This window comes from Podarcis raffonei, chromosome 12 (assembly GCF_027172205.1).
Source record: "Podarcis raffonei isolate rPodRaf1 chromosome 12, rPodRaf1.pri, whole genome shotgun sequence".
Lineage (NCBI taxonomy): Eukaryota > Metazoa > Chordata > Lepidosauria > Squamata > Lacertidae > Podarcis > Podarcis raffonei.
In genome coordinates this window covers 19,308,520-19,335,447 of record NC_070613.1, presented here as the reverse complement: position 1 = coordinate 19,335,447, position 26,928 = coordinate 19,308,520, and the positions used below count along the sequence as shown (strand labels likewise).

The following is a 26,928-nucleotide window of genomic DNA, read 5'->3' as shown; positions in this document are numbered from 1 at the left end:
GCTTAAATAACAGTTATTTTTGGCCTGATTCAGGTAGATCATCTCCCCCACCCTATTTTACCTAGTGCTGATAGAGTTCCTGCTTCATACAAGAAGTGACCTGTATGGCAGAGAGAAGAGACTTGGGCCACTCATTCTACCATGTAAATGAAGTGCCCACACCCATTGACTTGTGAGCTGGGGTTGGGTTAATAGTACCAGTTGTGTTCAGAAGTAGCAGGACTAATACAGTTTTCAGGTTTTTTTCTGTGGGACAACCAGCCTTATATGACCAACATGCTTTAAGTCTAATTAATGCATAAAGGAGTTAATACCATAGAATAAGCGGTCCTGCCAGCCTTAGCAGCATCACTGCCACTTACCTTAGGAGGAAATGGGCAATTAAGCTTATCGTTCTCTCTCAGTGTACCTGATGAACTCACCATGTGAAGATGTCTAAGCTGGTTGTTCTGGCTTAGCCACATGGCTTTCACAAGCCGCTCTTCAGTTCCTATAACAATAATTTAGGAACTTTCACCATTGTAATTAAGTCAAGTTTTACTTCCTGTGCAACTTTTTTTGAATGTTGTATGGAAAAGCACATGTTGAAGAGTTTGTAAGCAAACAAATGTTTAACTTACCAGATTTTTGGTCTTTTGCTTTGCTGGGAGAAGAGAGAAGTTTTGGAACTCACAACAGTGTATTTTAAAGGTCTATCTCCACACTTTACTTTGCTGCATGTTTTGTGATTTTAAATCTCTGCAGGGCTTCTCTCACCAAAGAGTAAGGTAAAGGGACCCCTGACCATTAGGTCCAGTCGTGACCGACTCTGGGGTTGCGGCGCTCATCTCGCTTTATTGGCCGAGGGAGCCGGCGTACAGCTTCCGGGTCATGTGGCCAGCATGACTAAGCCGCTTCTGGCGAACCAGAGCAGCGCACGGAAACGCCGTTTACCTTCCCGCCGGAGCAGTACCTATTTATCTACTTGCGCTTTGACTTGCTTTCGAACTGCTAGGTTGGCAGGAGCAGGGACCGAGCAACGGGAGCTCACCCCGTCACGGGGATTCGAACTGCCGACCTTCTGATCGGCAAGTCCTAGGCTCTGTGGTTTAACCCACAGCGCCGCCCGCACTTGCCCCCAAATCTGGATTTTGGCATCTAGGGAATTCTCCTTTCTATATACCTATTTTTTACTTGTGCCAACACTTTCCTCCTTGGTTTTGAAAACAGGTGTCTGAGCAAAATCTGTCCACTGTTCAAATTTGGTTGCTTTCAATTAAGCATTACTTCATTCTGCAGTTTCTGTCATTAAAAGCCCTATGTGTCTTTCTGTAGACATTTTTTTGCTTTCAAATGCCCCTTATCATGAGTTTAATTTGTCAGGTTGCATGGAATTTTGCTCACATGAAGACGTGTGTAGCCTTAATCACTATTTACTTGGGCTCAAAAGCTTCTTGGTCCTTACCAGTTCACTGGGATGTTGCAGTAGGGCTTTGCTAGATCTTGAGACTCAACTTTTTCTGTTTCCTCAGTTTCTTACTCTGACACCCACCAGTAATGATCAAACATAAGAAGTCTTAGGCTCTTTGCCTTTATTCCCCACCTAATCAGCCATGGAGTTCTTTTTCAATGGGATGCCAAGTTGCCATAGGCATGGGCATGCTGTGTCTTTTCTGGTTTATGAAATCTCAAATGATTGTCAAAGTTGGGAGTGTTTAGGGGGGGTCTAAATGCATTTTCTTCCGCATTTAAGTCGTGCTCATGTTGTTCAGCTCTTGACTACCTTGTTGATTTTTTCTCCCAGCACAATGAGGTCTTCTTTGGTACTTAAAGAAACATGAAGGCCAACTATGTTCAAGATCTTTTATCCCTATTATAACAATTTAACTTTTGCAAAGTTAGATATGAATCTCTGTAAGGCTGCTGACCATTCTGTTTGTTTGCTTCAGCAGTACTGAATTCTGACTTCCACAAGCTCTTTAAGATTCCTTTCTGAAATGCTTTTTTCTGTTCCAGCAGAGGAAATGAGCAATTTTTAATTACTTTGCAACAGGAAGACACTCACGTGCCTCTTATGAAATAACCTTTTTTGTGATGATACTACAAAAAGATAGCTAGAGTACATGTTGTTGGTTTCAATTAGTCTGTCACTTCTGTTAGATCTCACTGCAATCTCCCAACTTTACTACCAGAGAATGCCAATCAGAAAAAGTAATACACTCCTAGAATTCTATTCTTGTGATACACTTCTCTGAGCCCATGCCTTTACTCTCTCAGCTTCTCACATCATCAACCCAGTTGAATAAATTTTGTATCATATGGAATACTTAAAATATTTGGTGTTACAGACGTTTCACCTCTCTTCTGAAGAAACAGGAAAAGCATTAGATCTGAGTACCGTAGGTCAAGGCTTTGAAGTTCCTTGAACCACCTTCTGTGGAATAAAGCAACAACCCAGTCTCTTGTTATATGACATTTCTCAGTTTTAAGAAATGGACAGCTAGATTGAAGGATTGAATTTTTTCTTTTGCTACTACATATTTCTAGTTTTAATTTTTGAAATCTGGTTTATCTGCAGGAGGGGTAACAGGAGGAAGCATGAGATAGATAGATGATAGATAGATAGATAGATAGATAGATAGATAGATAGATAGATAGATGATAGATAGATAGATAGATAGATGATAGATAGATAGATAGATAGATAGATAGATAGATAGATAGATAGATAGATGATAGATAGATAGATGATAGATAGATAGATATAGATAGATAGATGATAGATAGATAGATGATAGATAGATAGATAGATAGATAGATAGATAGATAGATAGATGATAGATAGATAGAGATATAGATATCTGAGGCAAACATTTGGTTTGTACATAATAAATTAGCTTAAATCTATCACTTGGGAATAGTCTGATGACCTATCTGCACATCTCTGTATTTGTACTTGTGTGAATAAAGCAATACTTAACTAAAGTCTGCTGCTTGAAAGGTTGTGTGTGCTTGTTAGGTCATCCTCCCATGAAGAAGGTAGAACTTCTTAAATGAAGTAGAGTATACCCAGGAATAATTCACATTCTCCAGGGTCATGTTCACATTTGAATTTAAACCTAATTTTATTTCCAGGGCTAAGTTAGAGCTATTTACAGAGGCATGTTGTGAATTCTTTAGGAGGAATCTTCTAAATGGCATCAGCTGCAAGCCCAAGGTCTTTCCTACAGATCCTAGCACAGTTTTCTAGACACTTTCTAAACTCATACACAAAGTATAAATAGTGGGGTGGTGTCTCACGTAATTGAAGGCCATGCTTTGAGAGCACACATGGAATCTCCTGTGTATGTAGATTCTGTTTTGGCCATCAACTTCCAAATCCACTCTCAATATTTTAAGAAAGAAAAAATACAGAAATGAAAGCTGGCCAAAGTTATAAAGGCCTTGATAATATCTAGATGGATAACTTCAGTGCACCAAGGTTGCCTTTCAAGATTATTCAAAATATAGCAGCAAGCCTGTTAATTAGTACTGACAGAAGAGAATTAATATATCACTATATTTATTGATTTTGCATTTGCAGCTCACCCTACACCATGTGGTCCCAGGGCAAGTTACATATGGCTCAGTACAACAAGCTAACCGTGTAAGACATAAACATTACAAGTCCATAAATTAAACCTAATCAACAGTAGGCAGAAACAGCACTGTAGTTGGATGCCAGGAAAGCATAATGCGGTTTGTGCAGGCTTTTAATGGGGTTTAATACCCCTTGTTCAAAGTTTCTGCATATATTTTTAAAATAGATATGAAACTTTTTTTAAATGATCCAAAATTCTTCTAAAATTTGTTCGGATTTTTACCTGATAGTTGTATGCTGATATTGGATTGTTGGATTTTGATCTATATCTATATATCTATATATATATCTATATATATCTATATATATCTATATCTATATATATATATATATATATATATATATCTGTCTCTATAGAGTTTTATTTATATTGGGGACTCCACCAGAAATTACCTTTGAAAAGTGAGATATAAATAAATACAGTTTGTACCCAGCTAAGTCATATTTAGAGTAGACCCACTGAACCAATAGTCTTGTATGTCAATACAGGACTGGTATATAGCAGAATAAGTGATTGGAAAATGCATCATCTGTTTGCTGCTTTTGCTTAGTAGCAACATTGCATAGTACTTTCATTTCTGTACTGTACTCTCACAAGAACGTTAATCAGGGCTAGTAAATCTATTGATAAACGTTCTGTTTACATGTTCTAATTTTATACTATTATGCCACATTTGCCTTTAGTTTTAGGATTCAAACTCTTAAGTTCTTTTTTACTACTATAGTAAATAAACATATTATTCCTTGAATTTGGACATTGGAGAGAGTTTCTAACATGTACTGTTGTTAATAATATGCTCAGAGCATTTTTACACAACATACATCTTATTTATGCAAAAGAGGCAACCATGATTAAATATGCAGCAGAATGTCTTATCCATGTTCAAATAACATAATTGTCTGGGCTTCCGAAATCTACAGAGCAAGGGTCCCTTCCAACTGGAGGCACCAGAAATGGTACCTTTTGCAATAGCCCGGTGTGAGAGAGAGTGGCTAGAAAGGGAACCAAGACTTATGAATTCCAGCTCGTTGCTGTAGTCTGTTTGCTTTCTGTTGTGTAACTGAAAATTTCTGCTCACCGTGGTGCTGGTGTCTGAGGGTGTGCATTTCTCCGATGGCAAGAGACAAAAAGCTGTTTTAAGCAAATGAGGGTTTCTGGATTATGTAAAAGTCTAAACTTCTCTTCGCTTCTTGTCCTATTTTAGCTAGTAAAGAAGCAAAGGAAATCCTGGGGCCTGAAGCTCAAGCAGATGAATCTGGATGTACAGGTATTTGTCGCCAAATTCCTTCATTTGTGTTTGTGGTACTTAGCATATCATTGAGGTTTACATAACAGTGCGTGTTCTTGAGGAAGGCTATTATTCGTCTTTCTCTGCCACCCCTCGCCCTTTTGGTCTGTCTGTCTGCACATGAAGCCTGAAGTATGACTAGTGAAGATGACTGGCTTAGACTCCCATTAGAGCCGTTTTGAGGTGTTGCTAGTAAATTATGCAAAGCAATCCCTTCCACTGACTGCAGTGCCTCTGCAGCCTCTTAGCTGCTTTTTGGTTCAGGGAACAAGAGCAATGGATGAACAATTTACTTCTGGTCTATTGCAAGATCACAACAGAGCATTATGATGGGTCCCAGCTGAGGTAATACTATTAGCCATAATACCTTAATATTACATTTTATGCTTAACAATGTATGTAAAATTAGCTTATATATAATGAGCCACAATATGCCAGGGATGTTTTATTTACTGTAGTTGCCTTATTTTAATTGTATAGAAAATAATGATTCTTCGCATGGGGTTTTAAATTGGCACTATATCCCAACTCTGGGTGAGCGACGTACACCTCTGTAGGGTGTGTTGTCTCCCATAATTATTATTCATACTGCAAGCTCTTGTTAATATTCTGGGGATATAGAGATGTATTTGAAAATGCAATTACCGAAGTGTTAAAAGGATAAAAAAAGGAAGTAAGCAAAAAGAAACAGAAATTTCTCTACCACAATACAAACTCCTACACATGCTGTACTTCCCATACTTAGCTATGAAAAGGAAGTGTTGCATGCATGAATATACATTTTGCACTGTGATGCCAAAGAGTGCCTTTTAAATAGACTCTATACAGGTAATTGGAGCTGCTAGATTGTTGCTGTTTCTTCTTCCAGTGCTCTAAACTGAGTTTTTCAAAGATTGATTTAGGTTAAAAAGTGAGGTTAGCCATTTTTGAAAAGGCAAGGGGGGGGTGTATGCAACATGTCTTTTTAGCATCTTTCATGGGTGTGCTTGTTTTTTACAGTTTTGTTTCTCTTCCTGCTTTTTCAAGGAAGAGTTTAAAAATAAACCAGCCAGTAGCAGCAATATTTAAAATTAACAATACACCCAGCAGTCAGAATTAAAATCAACATTCTACAGGCCTGGCAGAACAAAAAACTACCATTGTTCTAACAGTCCTTATGGATTGTATCTTGCAGGCTTTCTTTCAGAAGGGAGTTTTATAAGCAATGTGCCAGGACAGAAAAAAACCATGGGCCTAATCTTGGGTGGAGAGGGCCCATGGAGAAGGAGGTAGCCCTCTTTTAGATCAGGAGGCATATGGATAAAGACTTGCCAAATTAGCTCAGGATGCAGAGAGTGTGGAGGTTTATATGCAAATCACTTAATAATATAATGAACTCCAGTTTGCGAGTTGCATGAACTATTTCTACACTGCTAAGGCCTTCTCTCCTATGAGACCTGGGGCAAAGATTCGTATAGGAGCCGGAGGCCTGCGTTAAAGGGAAGGTAAGCAGGGAATGAGATATCAAGAAGGTAGTGATGAGTGGAACACTGGGGGCTTTCCTCTGGCATGTCAGGATTTTTCTGTGTTCTCATGAAAAATCCCAAGAGTTCAGAAAGATGTCACCAAACCACCACCAGTTACTATGTTCCTGCAAGTTTCAAAGCTATTGCCGCCGTCCCAGTAACATGCTTTCTCCCCTTACCTTGCCGTTGGCAGTGGTTTGGAAGCAGTGGCATCGCAGGAAGCAAAAGGGAGCCCTTTTCCCCCAGCCTCCCTCCACCATTTTCAGCCGCACAGACTTAAGACATTGTATGGCTAAGAACACGGCTAGTTCCCTTCAAGAACTCCTATATGGCATTGTAGTTCTCTTCAAGAGCTGCTGCAGCTACTGTAATGCTGCTTCAAGCCTTGGCAGTATTTTAAAAAGGGAGAAATAAAGAGTTATTTGTTCCAGCTTTCAGACTTTGGCCCAGACTTTTATATCATTGTCTGCATGTTTTCAAGCTTCTCTCCATAGTTATGAAGGCTGTGACATGTCTCTCCTTTAAAAATGAAAGCTGAATTCTCATATCTGTTACTGAAATCCTCTCATTCTTCACAAATTGTCTTTTACTTCTAGTAAAAGAAGATGAATGTGATTCTGATGCAGAAAATGAACAAAATCATGACCCTAATGTTGAAGAATTTCTGCAACAAGACGATACAGCAGTTATCTACCCTGAAGCACCTGAGGAGGATCAAAGACAAGGAACACCAGAAGCCAGTGGCCAGGATGAAAATGGTTAATATTACTTCTGTTTTCTGTAATTTGTAAAATTGTGTTATTGGAAGCAAGCGCTGTATACACTGGCTTCCATTTTGAAATAAAAAGTATGAATGATGGCATTTCCACAGAAAAAAACCATAGGCTTTAAAATGTAGTCAAAATCCAAAATATAACCTTTGTGTTAAAATTTTATTTATCATTAGAATATCCTGTGTGTTTCTCATATTCTCCATATATTAATACTCTGTTATAAATTAAATCTGATGTACTTACTAGTCATTAGGGTTAAGCACATAGATTCTTTCTTCTAAGTCCATGTGCTAAATGCCACTGTAACTGACATACATTTACAGGGGCAGGACTGGTCCTCTCAGTCATTATTGTTGTAATGTTTGTTTAGTGCCAGCCTTGTGCAGGGTGTAAGAAACTGCATGGTTTCAATAGGGAGCATGGACTTAAAAGCAGTGGTGGAAAGAGTAACAGTTGCATAGGGCAGAATAAGGTGGAAGCGGCCCTACAAGCCGATGCTGGTGAGAAGGATCTTTGCTGAAAAGTAGGAATTGAAAGAGCAATGCCCAATGTGGAAAATAGAACAGCCTCTCCCATCTGCACTTCCTCTTTCCCCCTTTCATGTCCTCCTTAAGACCAAATCATATGCAATACCGGAGAACCTTTAATTTTTTTCTTTTAACGCAGCCACAGGAAGGCATCCAAAGTTAATCAGAGTGTGGCACTGGGAGGGAGTATTTCCCCACACCATTTTCTTGACTGAACTAGCTCCTGTGGAGCTCATTTTTTTAAGAAAGGAAACACACACACACACACACAGTGTAGCAGCTTCAGGGAGTTAAAGTTATGAGGAGGTTGAAAAGAAGAAGAAGAAGAGTTTGGATTTGATATCCCGCTTTAACACTACCCGAAGGAGTCTCAAAGCGGCTAACAATCTCCTTTCCCTTCCTCCTCCACAACAAACAATCTGTGAGTGGGGCTGAGAGACTTCAGAGAAGTGTGACTGGCCCAAGGTCACTCAGCAGCTGCATGTGGAGGAGTGGGGAAGCGAACCCGGTTCCCCAGATTACGAGTCTATCGCTCTTAACCACTACACCACACTGGCTGAGGGCACATAACCCCTGTATTTAAAAAGGGCAGGCCGAAGACGAGCCCTAATCACCCCACTGAACACACACACACACACACACAAATCCACCCATCCCAAACATCCACCAAGGAAAAAGCAAAACACACATCCAATCTTCCAAACTTACAAGTCAGCGGTAGGGTCCCCCTTCTTTTTCTTTCCTGAAAGCATTTCTGCTGATGTCTGTAAGCTGAAGCATGGGCTCTTTCTTTCCTATGAATGGCTCTGGGGCATTTTGAGGAAAAGGAAGGGAAGAGCGTTGGGGAGATGGAGGCCTGCTCTTCTTTCTAGCACATTGGAAGGTGCAGAGGGGCTCAGCCACCATAAAAGCTCCCTGTCCCCATGGCTTCTTTTAAGGGCTGGGGACTGGGGAAGTCAAGTAATCTGATCTCAGATTTCCACCATGTCTGATTGTATACCTGTGGATAAGGTCCTTGCCAAACTATACTTTACGGTGTCTAGTACACGGGTAATTTCATATCAAGTGATCCAACTTTTTTTACCTCATGTCATCTAGTTTTCTTAATATTTTGTACACTTGTTGAATGATCAAAACTAAGTTTAAATAGAAATTTTTAATTTTTTCATCTCATCCTGTTTTTGAGTTCAATTTTTTGAAATTTCAAACCCTCATAAGTCAAAAATGGGATGAGATGAAAAATTAAAAATTTAGATTTAAATTTAGTTTTGATCATTCAACAAGTGTACCCAATATTAAGAAAATTGGATGACACGAGGTAAAAAGTTGGATCACTTGATATGGAATGAACCATATCAAGTTCTTTTGAAATTTTATGTGATGGTAATTTACAGCAGTAAATTCCAAATTAATAGGAAGTGCCTTTTTATGGTACTCTATAAAAAGAACCTTAGTATTAACCACTGTGAAATGTCTTCAAAATAAAACTACCTTTTAAAGGGTTGGCTAGCTTTACTAGTATTCGTAGCCAGTTTGTATTTTTTTATAAAGAAATTAGAAGTGTTTGGTAAAACCCCCACAAAGTTATTGTGAGTTAGCCCTGATCAAAATATGAAAACGAACAGTTGAAGAGCTATGGTGAGTGACTTGGAAGCTTTGAGTCAGTTTTAAAAGGAACTTAGAGTGATCCTGTACCCACGTACCTGGGAGTAAGCATCACTAAAGTAATTAGGACTTCTGACTGGATATGTACAAAATGGCATTTGTGCTATAGTAGGGTATGTGTCAGTGTGGGTGTAGAATTTCCTTTCCCATTGCTATTGGGTCATTTCACCATTCATCAAGGCTATCCTAAGAAATTCAGAACTTGTTAGATATCTATTTACAATTTATATCCTTAAAGTAAGAGTCGGGGCAGTGCAAGCAGGCATCTACCTACACAACAGGGCTTTTCCCTTCCCCTGTGCACTCCCAAATCTGCTCTTCGGGTTGGGGTGTATGTTGAACTGGAGGGAGGGGAGGAAAACCAAGAGTCCCATTGTGCAAGTGGATTTCCAGGTGAACGGTTTTGGATGTTGCCCTAAATGTACTGATTCATTTGTTTATACACTATGCTGCAATAATTAGCCCCCTAAAATGTTTCCTTGTTCTTCTTCAGGCACGCCGGATGCATTTTCCCAGCTGCTTACATGCCCTTACTGTGATAGAGGGTACAAACGCTTTACCTCTCTGAAAGAACACATTAAATATCGCCATGAAAAAAATGAAGATAACTTTAGTTGCTCCTTATGCAGTTACACGTTTGCATATAGAACACAACTTGAACGCCATATGACATCACATAAATCAGGAAGAGATCAAGTAAGTGATAAAGTTCACATCCAATGCACTGTCTGAAACTTAAATGATTTTGGTATTGTGTTCATTTGAGTATACTTGCATATACAAGTGTGTTTAGAGTGTACTTGCCTTGATATATATTCAACAATGTGCTATTAGAATAACAGGAGCAATGTGATGTTGTGTTCTGAGAGTTCTATCAATGTAAAAATTCCAGCTTGCCCAATGGGACGGTCTCCTCTTCTGCCCTTATGCACTGTTGTGGTGTTTCTCCGTATCCCCAGAGCCAACTGGGGAGCAACTCAAAGGAAGGAAAGCAGGGAGCCCTATTGCCCTATAGCAGGACCCATTGCACTGGCTCCCGTTAACATACCTACTTAGTTGAATCCAGACTATAACAGCTTTTAGCAAAGCATGTTTACCAGGGCGTTTTGTATTGGCTGCATGACTGGGCTAAGATGATTTTATTAGAATCCTTAGGTGAAAATAACACTAATATCTTACGTTTATTTTCTCTTGCTCATTTCTGGATTCTGTTGCTGAACAAAAGCCTCAGGGCTTCGTATAGAGAATTATCGGCATACTAGTCACAGATAACAAGAGAGGGCAGGTGATGTGATAACTTTTGTTAAACCAAGTTCTGTAGGGGAAAGGTGTTGATAGTTACAGAAGGGAAAGACTTAGAGAAATATCTCCACTAATAAAGCTGTGAAATGATACCACCCATGATGTAGAGCAGTGAAGCACGTTGTAAAACTAAAATCATGAGAGATGAGTAACCTGGGGCCATCGCTGCTCCTGACACCATGCAGATGCCACTACAGCAATTGCACGAGTGATTGCAGATTGTTGTATAGATATCACACCTCAGAGATGTTCTGGCAGGCAGCCAATATACAAACAATACACAGTGTCTTGCAAATAATATGGTCAGCCGCCAACACCTGGTCAACATAAAATAGATAATATTTTTTATTTATTAAAAGATGAATATCTGTTTTTCAGAGCAACCCCCACCCCTCGCAAGGCTACTGTGCTGCATTCTAACATTTCTACTGGACATTTCCCCTCTTAAGACTAATGGTTTAGGGCAACCGCATAATATGTTTAAGAAAAACAGTAACTTGTGGCAAGAAAATTCAAACTTTGTGGCAGAATACTGTCAGCTGCCCTGTGATCCTCAGATGAATGGCAGTAAATATTTAGTAAATTAAATAGATAAATAAATAAACTACTCATTTTTATTGGTTCAGTGTGGTTTGTTCTAAGTTTGGAAGCAACCGAAATATGTGAACTTTGCATATTTCTTAGATGGGTTTGTGGCTAGTAACTTCTGCTTCAAATATCATATTTACATAAACAGGAATATACATATATTTCTATAAATATTTCTATATATTCCTAAAGACAGACAGACAGACAGATAGATAGATAGATAGATAGATAGATAGATAGATAGATGATAGATAGATGATAGATAGATAGATAGATAGATGATAGATAGATAGATAGATAGATAGATAGATAGATAGATGATAGATATTCTTACTGCTTGCACATTTGTAGCATAGCTTCACTTGCATTTTCCTGATTCATAAAGTAGGTGTTTCAAAATTTCTTCCAAGTCCATTATCCTTGACATTGGAAGCCTGACAAAATGCTTTCTTGTCATGAATCTCTGACAAAGGGATCCCAAGAAACCTTTTTAAGAACGTGGCATTCTAACAAGGGTGACTTGCCAAGAATGACTTTGCTATTTATTATGATTCCTTCTCATTTATTTATAGCAATGCCCAGTAAGAGTTGGAATGTATATATGAAATACAACTGAGTTGCTAAATCACTTAAAAGTTATGAGCCTTTATCGTCTAGAAGCCAGCTTGCATTTTATCTGCAATTTGCAGAATTACTGTATTGCTTATTGACATTGCATGGCCTGCCAAGTGCTCCTGTTTGGGGACTGAGTACCAGATATATATATATGCAGCCATTGTGACTTGTGTGAGTCACAATGATTTGTGACATGAAAACAAGTCTTCCATGTCTACGTTGTTCACATAGTGCAGAGGTCTCCCTGTGTGCTCTGCCTTATATATTGTTAACTCAGTGGCAGCATCAATGTGCTCCAGGTGTGATCACCTGGGGACCACTATGTGGCCCTCAGCATGGAAGAAATGTGCATAGGTGGAACAGCTACCTAGAGACCAGAAACACTGCTTCTCATTAGCTCCAAGTTCTTCTGGCACATGTTTTCCCTGCCTAAAAAGTATAAGAGTGGTCTTATAAAAAGTATAAGGACAGTATGTCTCTTCCATGCCCTTAGGAATTTAAGTTTCATAGTCACGACAATGTTTGATTTAGTGTTGGGCAAAATGCCTTTCACACACATACTTCACTATTTTGTTCTTGGGCTGGATTTGGGAGTGGCAATGTGTTGAGGTGGGGCAGATTTACTGCTGCTGGTGATTCCTGGTTCTCTTGGGCATCCCACAGTACTCCAGAAGGAAAACGTCTCAAGCCACAAAGTCAGAGTGAGGGTTATGCTTCCTGTCCTCCCTCTGCAGTCTTATGAGTTTAAACAGAAAAATGCCACCCAACAACAGCTGAAAATGTGATTGTCATCATGGGCAGGACCATGAATTGAGTGGTGAATTGAGCAAAGACGGGGGCGGGGGGAGCAATGAAGTTGTTTCCTTGCACACATACCCCAAACCCCAACTTCTGGGCTGAATGGTTTCTTTTAAAATAACTTTTGGACTCAGCAGAGGCCTCTTTGTAAGATATAAATAATGCCCTATTGGGCATATAGAGCATTTGTAAGCCTGATTGATTGATTGATTGATTGATTGCCGAGCACTATCTGTTTGAACCATTACTTGGCCCTTGGCAAGTCCAGATCCCAGTCTCATTTATACAACTGGGGGAATTATTATTATTATTATTATTATTATTATTATTATTATTATTATTAATACCCTGACCATCTGGCTGGGTTTCCCCAGCCACTCTGGGCGGCTTCTAACAAAATATTAAAAATAAATTATCAAACATTAAAAACTTCACTAAACAGGGCTGCCTTCAGATGTCTTCTGAAAGTCAGATATTTGTTTATTTCCTTGACATCTGATGGGAGGGTGTTCCACAGGGCGGGCGCTACTACCGAGAAGGCCCTCTGCGTCGTTCCCTGTAACCTCACTTCTCACAGGGAGGGAACCACCAGAAGGCCCTCGGAGCTGGACCTCAGTGTCCCGGCTGAATGATGGGGCTGGAGACGCTCCTTCAGGTATACTGGGCCGAGGCCGTATATATAACGATTCACCTCACTTTGCTATTGTGATTATGGTGATGAGAGCAGCACCTAAACTTATTAAAGGGCTGAATAGTAACTCATGCTTTTGATGTCTTACTGCCTTTAACACAAAGTTGATCCCTCTGTTGTGCTGTAGTTAGCAAACAGCCAGTTTATTTTAATTATTTATAGCTGCCTGCAATATTTCATGGATTTTCTCTGCCTCCTGGTATCTGTTAGGGGATCCATAGCTGTGGGTCACAATTTCATATCAGGAACCTTCACTTGTTTGTTCTCTGTTGGAAAGCTGCACTGAAGAGTCTGCCATGCAAACTGCCGGTCCAGTCCTGTTCCATTAAAGTTAATGGGGGACATTTCACTGCAAAACTTTAGCAAAATGCCTAATTCAGATGAGCATTTATAGGGATACAAAAATCCATAAATAAGCACTGTAAAGTTCAATGGGGAAATTAATCTATGTCCCCAAATTAATGGGGCTTTGCAAGACTGGCTTGTGATTCAATAAATTAGGACTAGTATATAACCTAGTAAAATAGTACCTTTGCACAATTTTTTTTTTGTGTGTTTCATGATAACATGTTTGCTGTGAACTGCATTTCTTTTTTAATAAGCAAATTCACCCCAATAACAAGACAATTCTGCATATTGCCCTGTACATTCACTTCAATGCCAGCTATGGGCTGTTTTTCCTAATATTGCAGTGAGCTGGGCAATGGGACTCCATTGTTTTGTTCCATTTCATAGAATTGTTTTCCCTGGACCCCTTGTTGGTGCAACGAATTATAGTAGATGGGGGGCAAAAATGTTCCACTTCATTGGCAGAATTGCATGTATTTTCTCATACCTACCAGCCTTGTGGAATACTATTTTGAGTAGTCATGAATGAGCATATACAGCTTCTACCAAATGCAGACTGGAGCCCTGGGCACCTTTGAATTGTGCAAACTTGACTTGAGCAGCTCAGATCAAAGTGAATTATACAGTATAAAGGTTGAAAGCTGCTTGATACATCTTTTTTTTATTTCCAGAAAGTTTCTCGAGTATCAAGGTAGACAAGGATTTCTGGAATCTTAAGTCTTATGTAACTTTGAACTTAGCTGAATCCAGTTAGTGTGTGCTTAATAAAAACATTTTAAATGCAGGAAAGAACAAATTTTCCACTGAATGGTAAAAACATTACCTACTACAAAGACAACTCTTGCATAAATATTTCAATTCCATGTCTTATCTGTTGAGTCCTAAAAAGGGACCTTAAGGGCTAAATCATATTGCAAATATTTTAGAATGTGTTGACTGGTTCTCTTTTTTTACAAGATAGTTACATGGCTTCAACATAACTTATTAATGCTGATTATTAGTTATATGTGAGCTCTACTAACTTTTGAAATATGATTTCTGTGTATTTATTTGGAGAATGATTTGTGACTGAGTGCATTTGTTACTGGACCATCTTCCCTAGAGCAGCCCTGTGATGTCGTTACATAAAGGAATTCGAGGCCAACAGTAAGAGCCGGAAGCATGTAAATGGAAAAATCAAGTCAAATAATTAAAATTTAAACAGGCTTTAATGTTTCTTTGTCTCATAACCCAGATTCTTTGGATGTCTTTTACAAATAGAATAAGGGAATGCCTTGTTGAATTTCCTAGACATGTAAAATGCCAATACAGTCTCTACCTGAAATTTTGATAGAGGGCAAAATTATTTTGTGGCTTATTTTTCTAACTTTGCTCACCCGTTTTCTTGCTAGTTTGTATTTCACAAGCAATATCTTCAATCACCTGATGATTTTTTTTTAACTCTATTAAAATTTTATCTTTTTTTCTATTGCAAATGAGATATTCCTCACTTGTGTGTTTTGTTATACCTGTTTTCTCTTTATCTTCTGATTGATATCCACATTCTGTCTTACAGAGACATGTAACTCAATCTAGTGGTAACCGAAAATTCAAGTGCACTGAATGTGGAAAAGCTTTCAAATATAAACATCACTTAAAGGAACACCTACGAATCCACAGTGGTAAATATCTTAAGTCCTGCTTGTCAGTATAAACTGTTGCATACCACTTGCTATGTTAAAACTATACCAAATTATAGCCTGCAGCATAAATTATGTGTTTTGGTGTGTTCAACATAATTTGTCAGCAATTAGGTAAGATATAGTGAGAGCACATAAAATATGTTAAGGAGGCTCAATAGAGAAGGTTTACTGTACATTATCAAAGCTGTTCTTCGACTGTATGACCCTTGTTCTGGCTAAATTGTAAGGTGGCACTAAGTTGTTTCAGCCATTGGATAGCCAGTGTTGGTACTGAGAAGTGGTGATTTTAAAGTTTATACTTATTGCTGTTGGGTTGTATCCAAAGGTATTTTCTATTCATGGCTAATAATAATAATAATAATAATAATAATAATAATAATAATAATAATTTTATTATACCCCACCCATCTGGCTGGGTTTCCCCAGCCACTCTGTTTTATACCTTGCATGAGAAAATACAAATAACATCCAAATATGATGTTCAATCTGTGCATCAGCTTCTGCAAGCAAAACCACAAGGACTGTTATAGATCCTACCTGAGATAAAGTACTGTATTACCTCTGGAGCAAGCATTTATGGAACGGCAAGCGCAGCTATTTTCTTTCTGCTGGTTAAATGTTTGGTTCATGCAGCTATAGCTGTCATATGCCATCCATTTCTTGGATTTTGCCTTTAAAAAAACTTCTTTTGCCCTTTTCTGGCGTGGGGGGTGTACAATGCCATTTATTGGTTTAGCTGAACAGATGAGCTTTTGGACACTTATCTTAGATGATGTGCAGATTTTATAAATGTGTGAAATCTTGATTATTTTCCCCATAGAAAATGTAGTACAGTCCAGAAAAAATTAGTAGTGATTAAATCCCTACCTTTGGAGAGAAAATGCATAGTTAAATGTTTAAGTACCATTGAGGGGATTTAGTGATAGCTAACATTAATTGGATTGTGCCTTTTGCATTGTTTTTTGAAGGCTTTGCTGCAAAGTTACTAGAAAGGGTAGTATATGTGTGCAGATGAATTGGCTTATCATTAGTTTTGCATCTGTAGATTTTGAGGAGCTGCTGAGCAGATATTGCGCCGGATCCAAGGTGTCCTTTCACATGTGGAAAGCACTTTCTGCTGATGCAAGTTAGAGTGTTGTGCAAATAAAGTGAAGCTACATACAAAGTGTTCCATATCTTATGGAAGCATGATTGCTGTAGAGCATACTTTTTTGTAGCAGTGTGTGAGCTCTTGTGCTTGCAGCTATTCTCCTTCTAGACTCTTTCAATCCAAGCTATAATTTATTAGTTCAGATTCCTAGATTATAATGGCTTTTTTCTTTCTTTTTTTATACCTCTATAGGAGAGAAGCCATATGAGTGCCCAAACTGCAAGAAACGTTTTTCCCATTCTGGTTCCTACAGCTCTCACATAAGCAGTAAGAAATGTATTGGTTTGGTGCCTGTGAATGGCCGGGCACGATCAGGGCTCAAGACATCTCAGTGCTCTTCCCCTTCCCTTTCTGCATCGCCGGGTAGCCCAGCAAGACCACAAGTACGACAAAAGATAGAGAATAAGCCGTTACAAGAACAGCTCCCCATTAACCAAATTAAAACTGAACCTGTGGATTATGAATTCAAGCCCATAGTGGTTGCTTCAGGAATCAACTGTTCAGCCCCTTTGCAAAACGGGGTTTTTAGTGGTGGTGGCCCATTACAGGCAACCAGTTCTCCTCAGGGTGTGGTGCAAGCTGTTGTTTTGCCAACCGTTGGTCTGGTGTCTCCAATAAGTATCAACTTAAGTGACATTCAAAATGTACTTAAAGTTGCCGTTGATGGCAATGTAATAAAACAAGTGTTGGAGAACAGTCACGCCAATCTTCTTACATCCAAAGAACAAGAAACAATCAACACTGCATCCATACAGCAAGCTGGACATTCCCTCATTTCAGCTATCAGTCTTCCTTTGGTTGATCAAGATGGGACAACCAAAATTATCATCAACTACAGTTTGGAGCAACCTAGTCAACTTCAGGTTGTGCCACAGAATCTGAAAAAAGAAAACCCCGCCCCAACAAACAGCTGCAAAATCGAAAAGTTGCCAGAAGATCTTAGGGTGAAATCGGAGAAAGAAAAAAGCTTTGATGGAGAGACCAATGATAGCACTTGCCTTCTTCGTGACGACTGCCCAGGAGAATCCAATGCACTTCAAGAATCAAAGCACTATGATATCAGAAATCCCACTCAGCCATCTCAGCTCAGCGGTGCAGAAGCTGAGAAGTCCGAACCCTATGTTTCACCAGAAACAGGGGAGGCTAATCTATCTCCTGGCCAACCCCCTCTAAAAAACCTTTTATCCATTCTAAAAGCCTATTATGCATTAAATGCACAACCAAGCTCAGAAGAGCTCTCAAAAATTGCCGACTCGGTCAATTTGCCATTGGATGTAGTAAAAAAGTGGTTTGAAAAAATGCAAGCTGGCCAAATTTCTGTACCATCATCAGGACCATCTTCCCCTGAACCTGACAAACTAAAAAATTCTGTGGATAATGATGACCGCGCAGGACTGGAAACGGCAAATGAACACCAGGACAGCACGTCTAATTCTGAAAGCTCCCTCAAGGTAGATAAACCGCAGACTGTATCAACAGGATCAGCTCAGAATGGTTCACGGAGTAACACAGCATCCCCATCACCCCTTAACCTCTCTTCATCTAGAAATTCACAGGGTTACGTGTACCTTAATGAAGGTGTCCAGGAAGAGCCACAAATAGAACCTCTTGACCTTTCACTACCAAAGCAACATGGAGAAACATTAGAGCGATCTACTATAACTAGTGTTTACCAGAACAGTGCTTATTCTGTCCAAGAAGAACCATTGAACTTGACTTGTGCAAAAAAAGAACCGCAAAAGGACAGCAGTATTACAGACTCTGAACCAGTTGTAAATGTAATCCCACCAAGTGCCAATCCCATTAATATTGCTATACCTACAGTCACTGCCCAGTTACCTACAATTGTTGCCATTGCTGACCAGAACAGTGTTCCATGCTTACGAGCTCTTGCTGCCAATAAGCAAACCATTCTTATCCCACAGGTAGCTTATACGTATTCAACCACCGTTAACCCTACAGTTCAAGAAACACCAAAACAGATGCAGGCCAATGGAAGTCAGGTACCTGAACCAATATATGATTATGTATTTTAATTAATGAGGCAAACACATAAAGTCACAAAATAAGGTGGGGAAAATGAAGTGTTCATTTTGCTAATATTAGATTATTCTGACTAGCTGCATTTAGCTAATACGAGTTAGAATAAATTTTCTGTGCAAATACCTCACACTTAATGTAAGCAAGGCCTTTCATTCCATACGCCAGACACCATTTAGCTTTACTGTGGACTAGATGCAGATGACGACAAGAATTTGAGTCTGGTATTGCAATTTCCTTTTCCATGTGGCCATGCCTACACAACGTGACTTATCATAACCTCTACAATGGTAATGTTACACAACTTTGACCTGTGTCCATTATATTCTGAGGCACATTCCAAAATATTTTTGGGCGTATTTTAACAATCAATTCCTGCATTTTCTAATTATGTAACCAAATTCTTAGCCCTGTACTGAATATTCTCTAATTTTGATCATTCCTAAAGAAATGTGCATGCTACTGCAAAATACTGATCTGCCCAATAATTGCATTGTTTCGTGGCTTTTTTATATTGTTACAATTCTCTGGTTACTGCTTGATTATAGTGCCATATTCCGTCTCCATCATTTAGCCCAATGCCTTTTAGCCTTTTAATCAGCCGAATAAGCCATATGATTCTGTTTGCAGGTGTCTAAGATGTTATTCCATGATGTTGTTGCCAGAGCCAGTCAGATTAAATGGCAATGAGGGCAGATGAAGTCAAAGGCAGTGAGTGTGAATGGGTTATATCAGGCATAGGCAAACTCGGCCCTCGAGATGTTTTGGGACTACAACTCCCATCATCCATAACCACTGGTCCTGTTAGCTAGGGATGATGGGAGTTATAGTCCCAAAACATCTGGAGGGCCGAGTTTGCCTATGCCTGGGTTATATAAACTCTAGCCTGGTGATTAGTCAGGTGTGCTACAGACACCTCAACAAGTGCTACTCTCTCTAGCAAGGACCAATCCCAGCTGTAGTTTGGTTACAGAAAACTAACTGACTGCTGCTAACACGGAGTCTTCACACAGTCCAGGCAGGAAAAGCCAACCTAGGCGTAGATGTCTAGTTATGAGGCAACAGGTGGGGAGGCTTTTACTGCTACATGAGTGTCTGCTATGCAGTAATGCACCTAACATCCTGGGAGCTAGATGCACATGCTGGCAGGCCAGACACCCAGTCCCCATATTCCTTTTTATGCACAAGCAGCTGTTTGTACCTTGTTCTCCAGTGTGGTGTAGGGGTTAAGAGCCGTAGACACATAATCTGGGGAACCGGGTTCGCGTCTCCGCTCCTCCACATGCAGCTGCTGAGTGACCTTGGGCTAGTCACACTTCTTTGAAATCTCTCAGCCCCACTCACCTCACAGAGTGTTTGTTGTGGGGGAGGAAGGGAAAGGAGAATGTTAGCCGCTTTGAGACTCCTTAGGGTAGTGATAAAGCGGGATATCAAATCCAAACTCTTCTTCTCTTCTTCCATATGTTGTAGGATGCAGCTAATATGTGTCACTGGTCTAATTATTAAATTACTGAGGGAAATCAGTTTCTAAGTGACTGATTATGTAGGGATCACATTATTATTAAGATGCATTGCTAGAAAGTCTCCTTTTTTTAGCTTGTTGATATCATTAATGCTGGAATTGAATTGACTTTTGGGGGGTTTTGCCTTAATAGCTGAGAATGAACTTTTAGCACAGGTTCATTGGCAATGCATTAGAAATATATGCAGATAATTGAGAGTGAAATTAAACAACTTTTAAACGCATACAGTACATTGGAAAATCATTTTACTTCTTCATAACTGGTATCAAAGTAGTGAAATATGGAGCACCTATACACTACTGCTAAAAACATTTGAGAAAGCCAAATGAACACATTGCCGAAGTGCCTTCTTACAATTTTTTAGTCTGTAACATTTTTGCCTTTGATGTCTCCCTTCTTAACTATAGAATAGCTTTCTCTGTTCTACTTGAAAGCCTGAACATCAGGCAATTAGTTAACCTAAATCTTCATGGCCCCCAATTATTAGCAAAGTTAGAATGGTAGGTTCATAAAAAGAGAGAGATGTTGCTACATAAATGTGGTTGAGATTTAAACGAGCTTACCAAAACGTAAAAAAATAACTTCATACTGCCTGTTGTGTTCACTGCATTTCAGCAGGTGTAAGAATGTTGTTCCTTGATTTCTCAGGATGAAAGACAAGACACTAGCTCAGAAGGTGTATCAAATGTAGAGGATCAGAATGATTCGGATTCCACACCACCGAAGAAGAAGATGAGAAAGACAGAAAATGGAATGTATGCTTGTGATTTGTGTGACAAAATATTCCAGAAGAGTAGCTCACTCTTGAGACATAAATATGAACACACAGGTATGTGAACAAGAAGGTACATGGGTTGAGTTTATTACGTCCATCCAGGGACAACTCTAGTCATTGGCAATTAGTCAGGCACAGGTGAGAATATGCCTCACCATTCACGTAAAAAGGCATCTCCAGCCTTTCCAAATTGGGTTCAGAGGAGCAAGATTGTGCAGATAAGGTTGCCCATCCAGGTGTCCATTTGCATTGACTGCAGATACAGAAGGCTGACAATATAGCTGCCTTGATGGATCAAGACAAGAACATAACAAGTTGTATCTAATTCATTTAAATACAGGCAATTTTTTTTTAAAAAGTGAATATGACTAGTGATAAAACAAGAAAGAAAGTGATCAGTTAGTTATAGGTAACACTAGAAGCCAAAGGCCTCTCCCATTCTCCACTCTTTAAGAGGTTTATCAGTGGTCAAAGTGTTAGCCATGTTTAGTTTTGTCTTTGAGTGAAACGGTGAACAAAATTGTTCAAAAAGACCAAACAAATCATGGGACCTCTGTATGTGTGTTCAGTGATCGAGTCCCAGCACACACGCCTGGAAGTTATATTGTTTTTCCTTTTTCAGGTAAGCGGCCTCATGAGTGTGGGATCTGCAAAAAGGCATTTAAACACAAGCATCATTTGATTGAACACATGCGACTGCACTCTGGAGAAAAGCCCTACCAATGTGACAAATGTGGCAAACGTTTTTCGCACTCGGGGTCCTACTCCCAGCACATGAATCACCGCTACTCCTACTGCAAAAGGGAAGCTGAGGAACGCGACAGCACAGAACAGGAAGAGGCGGCGCAGGAGCGGCTAAGTAATGAGCACGCAGGGCCCGGGGCTTCCCCCTCGCAGCTCGACTCCGATGAGAGAGAGAGCTTGACGAGGGAGGAAGAGGAAGACAGCGAAAAAGAGGAGGAGGAAGAGGAAGACAAAGAGATGGAGGAGGAACCGCCAAAAGGAAAAGAATGTGGGAAATTACAAGAGGAGGAAGAAGAGGAGGAGGAAGAAGAAGATGAGGAGGAGGAAGACGAAGAGGAGGAAGAGGAGGAAGAAATAAGTGAAGGTAGCATGAAGGATAAGGAAGCTGTAAATGAAGAAAGCAGTGCTAAAGAAGAAGATATACAGAAAGAGGAGCCAATGTCAGAATCAGCAGCAAATAAAGCTTAACTGATGGTGTGGTTTTGTACAAGGCAGAGAAATCTCGGCTGGCAATGAAGGTTGTTCTGTACTCTACATGCTTTTCATAGAAGCACAGTAGCTTGTGCACTGTGATTCCTGTTCACTACTGTGTAACAAAAAAGAAAAAAAAACAGAAAATATAAAAAATATATATATCCAGGTGTGCCTGAACCTCAAACCTAGTAATTTTTCACACTTTTCAAAGTTAGGAACAAGTTTGTGACCTGAAACAGATTAGAAGAACATGGTGACTTTGGAAGCAGATATTTAACATGTTGTAGGAAACATGTTTTATTTGATATGTGTTGGACATCAGTTTGTTTTTATCAGTATTAAAACAAAAATCATTTTTCTTTTTTTTCTTTATGTTGGTTCAATTTTTCAACTGTACAATTGGGAGAGATTTATGTTGTTGTCGTTGTTTTGATTTTATCAGTGAAACAATTCTGCTAATTCCGCTTCAGTATTTTATTATATTTTTAAAATGTGAGAACTTCTGCACTACAAGATTCCCTTAAGCAGAAAGGTATGATGCAGTTCCAAACAGTGCTTGACTACCTTTGTAAATTCAGCTTAGAAGGTAGCAGTTTAAAACATTTAGATGTTGTTAGTAGAACATGTTCTCATTTAAAGTGTATTGTTAGCCTTAAGGAAGCAGCTGATAGAAGAATTGAAGTTTCTTACTCATGTGGTTGAAAATGTAGTTTGAAAAGATTGTGGTGGGGTTCTGATTGCAGGGACTAACAGTGTTAATACTGGTGAGGACAGCCAAGTTGTCAAAATCAGTGTTTGTAATTGTGTCTGGAGTATGTAGTTTAAAATATGAACGATATGACATGAAGCTTTGTATCTCCTTTGGCCTTATGCAAGACCTTGTGTGCTGTAAGTGCCATTTCTCAGTATTTTAAAGGCTCTGACCGGCCTTTCTCCAATGTGTGGCCTACAATAACTAGCATTTGTTGATTTATATTGAACTTCTATAAAATAAAATCATGGGGGAAGAACACTTAGCCATCAGAAAAGTAAAAGCACTGGTACATTTCATAATGCAATTCTTCAGTATTATTTTTTCTTTAATTACCTACTTGGAGAATTTCTCTATAGTAATTACGAAGGGAAATTTTTAATTTGTTTTATTGGTTCACTTAATTTCAGACACATACATCATATGTTATTGGGCTCATAAATGTTTCCAAATGTTAGTTATTCTGGACCCCATTTATTGACAATGTTAGCTGATTTTAACCTATCAGTATTATTTTATTTCTTTTAGTTTTTAGATCTGTGCAACATTTTGTACTGTATGTTTTCAAACCTGGCAGTATTAATACCCTTCTTACTGACATATGTACCTTTTTAGTTTTAGAAAACTTTTATATTTATGTGTCTTATTTTTATATTTCTTTATTTATTACACAGTGTAGTGTATAATACTGTAGTTTGTATTAATACAATAATATATTTTAGTATGAAAATTTGGAAAGTTGATAAGATTTAAAGTAGAGATGCAATTGGTTCTCTTGCATTGAGATTTGATTTAACAGTGTTATGTTAACATTTATACTTGCCTTGGACTGTAGAAGAGAAGAATTAAAACGGGAATGTATCAATTTTACAATCGCAATCAATTCATTTTACCTTTTCCCAGTTTTTAATATAAAGCTCTTAAATTTTGAAATTCACTGTATGACTAATAGCATGATGCTCTGCCGTTTTATTAAGAGTTTAGCCTAACCATAAAACACTCATTTCCTTAGCTAAGCCAAGATAGAATAATCTTCTAAACAGTGTTGGGAACAATGTTTAACATTTCTGTGCCAATTTGTTCCTGTATTCATGTATGTGAGTTACAAATCTGAAACTTTTTTTTTTTTAAGTTCCTTGTTACATCATGGTCATTTTCTAGTTTTCTACCAGACTCCCCATCTCACAATAAAAAGCGTCAACAAGCCTGATTTACTGTCATTATTGCAGAAATAAAAGCAGGAAGAGGGGTGTTTGGCACATTCCCGTAGGACATCACTGAGGCTGCGTGTGCCCTGTTTCTTTCACAAGAGCAACTGGACTGACTTCCCCCTCAGTTGCAGAACTGATAGTTAGGTGGAAATGTAATGGGAGAAACAGGGAAGCAAGAATTTTTACTGTGAAGAAAAAAGTAACTTTACTAAGCTTCACGGCTGAGAGAAATTTTTGCATTCCTCCCCCTTTGTTGCTACGCTCCCATTCTTTCCCATTCTAAATTTTCAAAATTGCTGCTGTGTTGGGGGTTGGGAATCCTTACCACCATTAGCCAACAGATGCTCTCAACAGAAAAACAAAAGCATGCACTCTTATCTACAGCAGCAGTATCTGACATGCTTCTGGAAGCTTGCTTTCCTTTGTCCTGGGGACAACTTTGAAGCACCACAAAAACCCGAGATAATAACTGGACTGGAGAACATGGCAGCATGTAGAAATGAATGTGTGTTTGCCGCAACCACCTGCGACCGATCTCCAATGCATCCCTGAAAATCTGTTGCCTATGTACTGCTTCAGACTTTGCTTAGGTGCAGATAACCACTTTGAGCTTGGTGGGGAAACAAGTCTGTTAGAAGAAGCATATGTTGTATGTAGGCAAATGGATTACTTGAGTGGTTTAGTGAGTTTTCTGAGGTCAGCAACTAAAGTGGAAGCAACTAGGAAACTGCTCCTTATAGAGTTGTTCCTTGGTTTCTAGATCAGCAGGAAGGTCTAGGTAGCACCTTGCTAAATTATAATTTTTGTTTCCTTGTTTGATCCGCCTGCTGCCAAATACCATTGAGCTCTTTTGAAAGGAAATGAGCTAATGTCCCTGCTGTATGCATTTTTTTAAAAAATTGGAATATTTCCTTTTTACCTTTTTTTAAAATGGTCAAAATCATTCCATACATCAAAAGGAAAAAATACTATCAGTTCATTGTTTTCTACACAAAAGTATTTTCATAGTGAGCATCATGTACTTCATTTCATGCCACTATACCACTAACATACATACATATGTTGTTCTGTTCCTGCATAAGAGCATTTATTTTTAACATCATGCAAGATATGTGCTCCCAATGAGGTAGGAGTTAATGGCTGCTTAACTAATCTACTCACTGAAGTAAAAAGCTGAGGATCTTCTCCTTGGACATAATCATGAAATTAGTATCTCAACAATAAACAAAGGTAAATTGGCATTGAATGTGTTTGGAACATAACGTGAGAATGTATTAAAGGCTTCTTAACCAAAGTTAAATTTGTATTTCATGTAACTGCATTTTATCTTCTATATATGTGCTGAAAATGCTTTTTCAAAACCTCTTAATGCCTCATTTTAAAATTTCTACCCCCATAACTTGTCCTTTTTTTGACCTCTTTTTCTACAAATGCTGACTTGGGAAATGCAAAGTAAATAAGTTATGAACCTGGAAATACTTCTAAAAATAGAGGGGGGAATCCAAATAAAGTTTTCTACTTAAGGCTGTAGTCTTGTGCACATTTATCTGGAAGTTAGGCCCTTTGAACACAACAGGGCTTACTTCTGAGTAAGCACGATTAGGCTGTTCTGCAGGTCTCCAACCATGTGCACACATTTATTATTGTATTTATTTCATAAACTATACATCACTTGATTTGTAACAAAAAAAAAACCCCTCAAAACAGTTTACAAAAAGATAAAATGGGTGGGATGACAACACTACTTTAAAATATACAAAAGTTGAAATACTCGTTCCTCCTCCTCTCCTGCAGGTGAGGAGAACACCCTGTTGCAACAGATCAATAAAGATCAAGCTAAAAAAAAAGTTGAAATACTGAAATAAATTAAGATTTAAAAGCGTCTAAACATGACTGTTTTTAGCAGACGCTGGAAAGAATACAGTGAAGGCAGCTCCTTCATATCAATAGGCAGGGAGTTCCAAAGTGAAGGTGCTGCCACACTAAACGATGGAGTTCTTACAATTGCAGAACAGGTATGTGACACCTGTAGTAGTGCCAATTCTGCTGATCAGTATTCTTGGGATTCGAGTGCCAGTTCTAATGCTGCATGAAAAGCTCCCATTTTTGCAATTTCATTTGCGGACTGCAAAAAAAAGAAAAAGCTTGACAATTTGAGAGCAAGGCATGGAATTTCCTGGTGCTCTTTCTGGGCTCATGATCATTTCCCCTGGCCACAGAACACCCTCACAACATCACAACAAAGTGATGTTCTAGGCATTCTGGCAAGTGAAAGGGTACCTGCCAACCTAGGAAGAATTTGAAGGTACGCTAGTACATTTTGGGCCAAAAGTTCTCAACTAAGAGTTTTCAGTTCATAACTTCCAAATCTTACTATAATTTTTTTTATCTAAAAAGTATCCAGCTAGACATCTTAGTTTTAACACCAGTTCAGCTACTGCTTTTAGCCCCAGTGTAAACTTGCTGTGATAAAATATAATGGATATACTGCAGGCATCCCCAACCTTCGGCCCTCCAGATGTTTTGGACTACAATTCTCATCATCCCTGACCACTGGTCCTGTTAGCTAGGGATCATGGGAGTTGTAGGCCAAAACATCTGGAGGGCCAAAGTTTGGGGATGCCTGATATACTGTGCAGTGAGGATCTGCTATGTACTGATGGCCACCAACTTGAATGACTTTAAAAGGGTTAGACAAATGAACAGAGGACAAATCTATCAATGGCTGCTAACCATGAGAGCTATCTTCCACTTCTGCTGTTGGTAAACTCTTAGGTTCTGTGAGTAAACCTTAAATTCTCTTCTAGATGGCACAGGGAACAGGTTGTTGCTGCTGCTGCTGCTGACACAAACAAGGG

At 38.9% G+C, this 26,928-nt stretch overlaps 1 protein-coding gene across 2 annotated transcripts in view; it reads left to right on the top strand.

The window, feature by feature from the left end:
• ZEB1 (zinc finger E-box binding homeobox 1) overlaps positions 1–24,064 on the top strand; it is a 73,692-nt gene extending 49,628 nt beyond the window's left edge. For both annotated transcript variants that reach the window (XM_053359418.1, XM_053359419.1), the window contains exons 3-9: positions 4,825–4,887; positions 7,010–7,171; positions 9,872–10,074; positions 15,276–15,381; positions 16,745–18,555; positions 20,764–20,944; positions 21,513–24,064. In XM_053359418.1, the coding sequence (XP_053215393.1) occupies positions 4,825–4,887; positions 7,010–7,171; positions 9,872–10,074; positions 15,276–15,381; positions 16,745–18,555; positions 20,764–20,944; positions 21,513–22,102 (3,116 nt within the window). In that variant the 3' untranslated portion in view covers positions 22,103–24,064. The remainder of the gene's footprint in view (positions 1–4,824; positions 4,888–7,009; positions 7,172–9,871; positions 10,075–15,275; positions 15,382–16,744; positions 18,556–20,763; positions 20,945–21,512) is intronic.
• Positions 24,065–26,928: the final 2,864 nt, after the last annotated feature.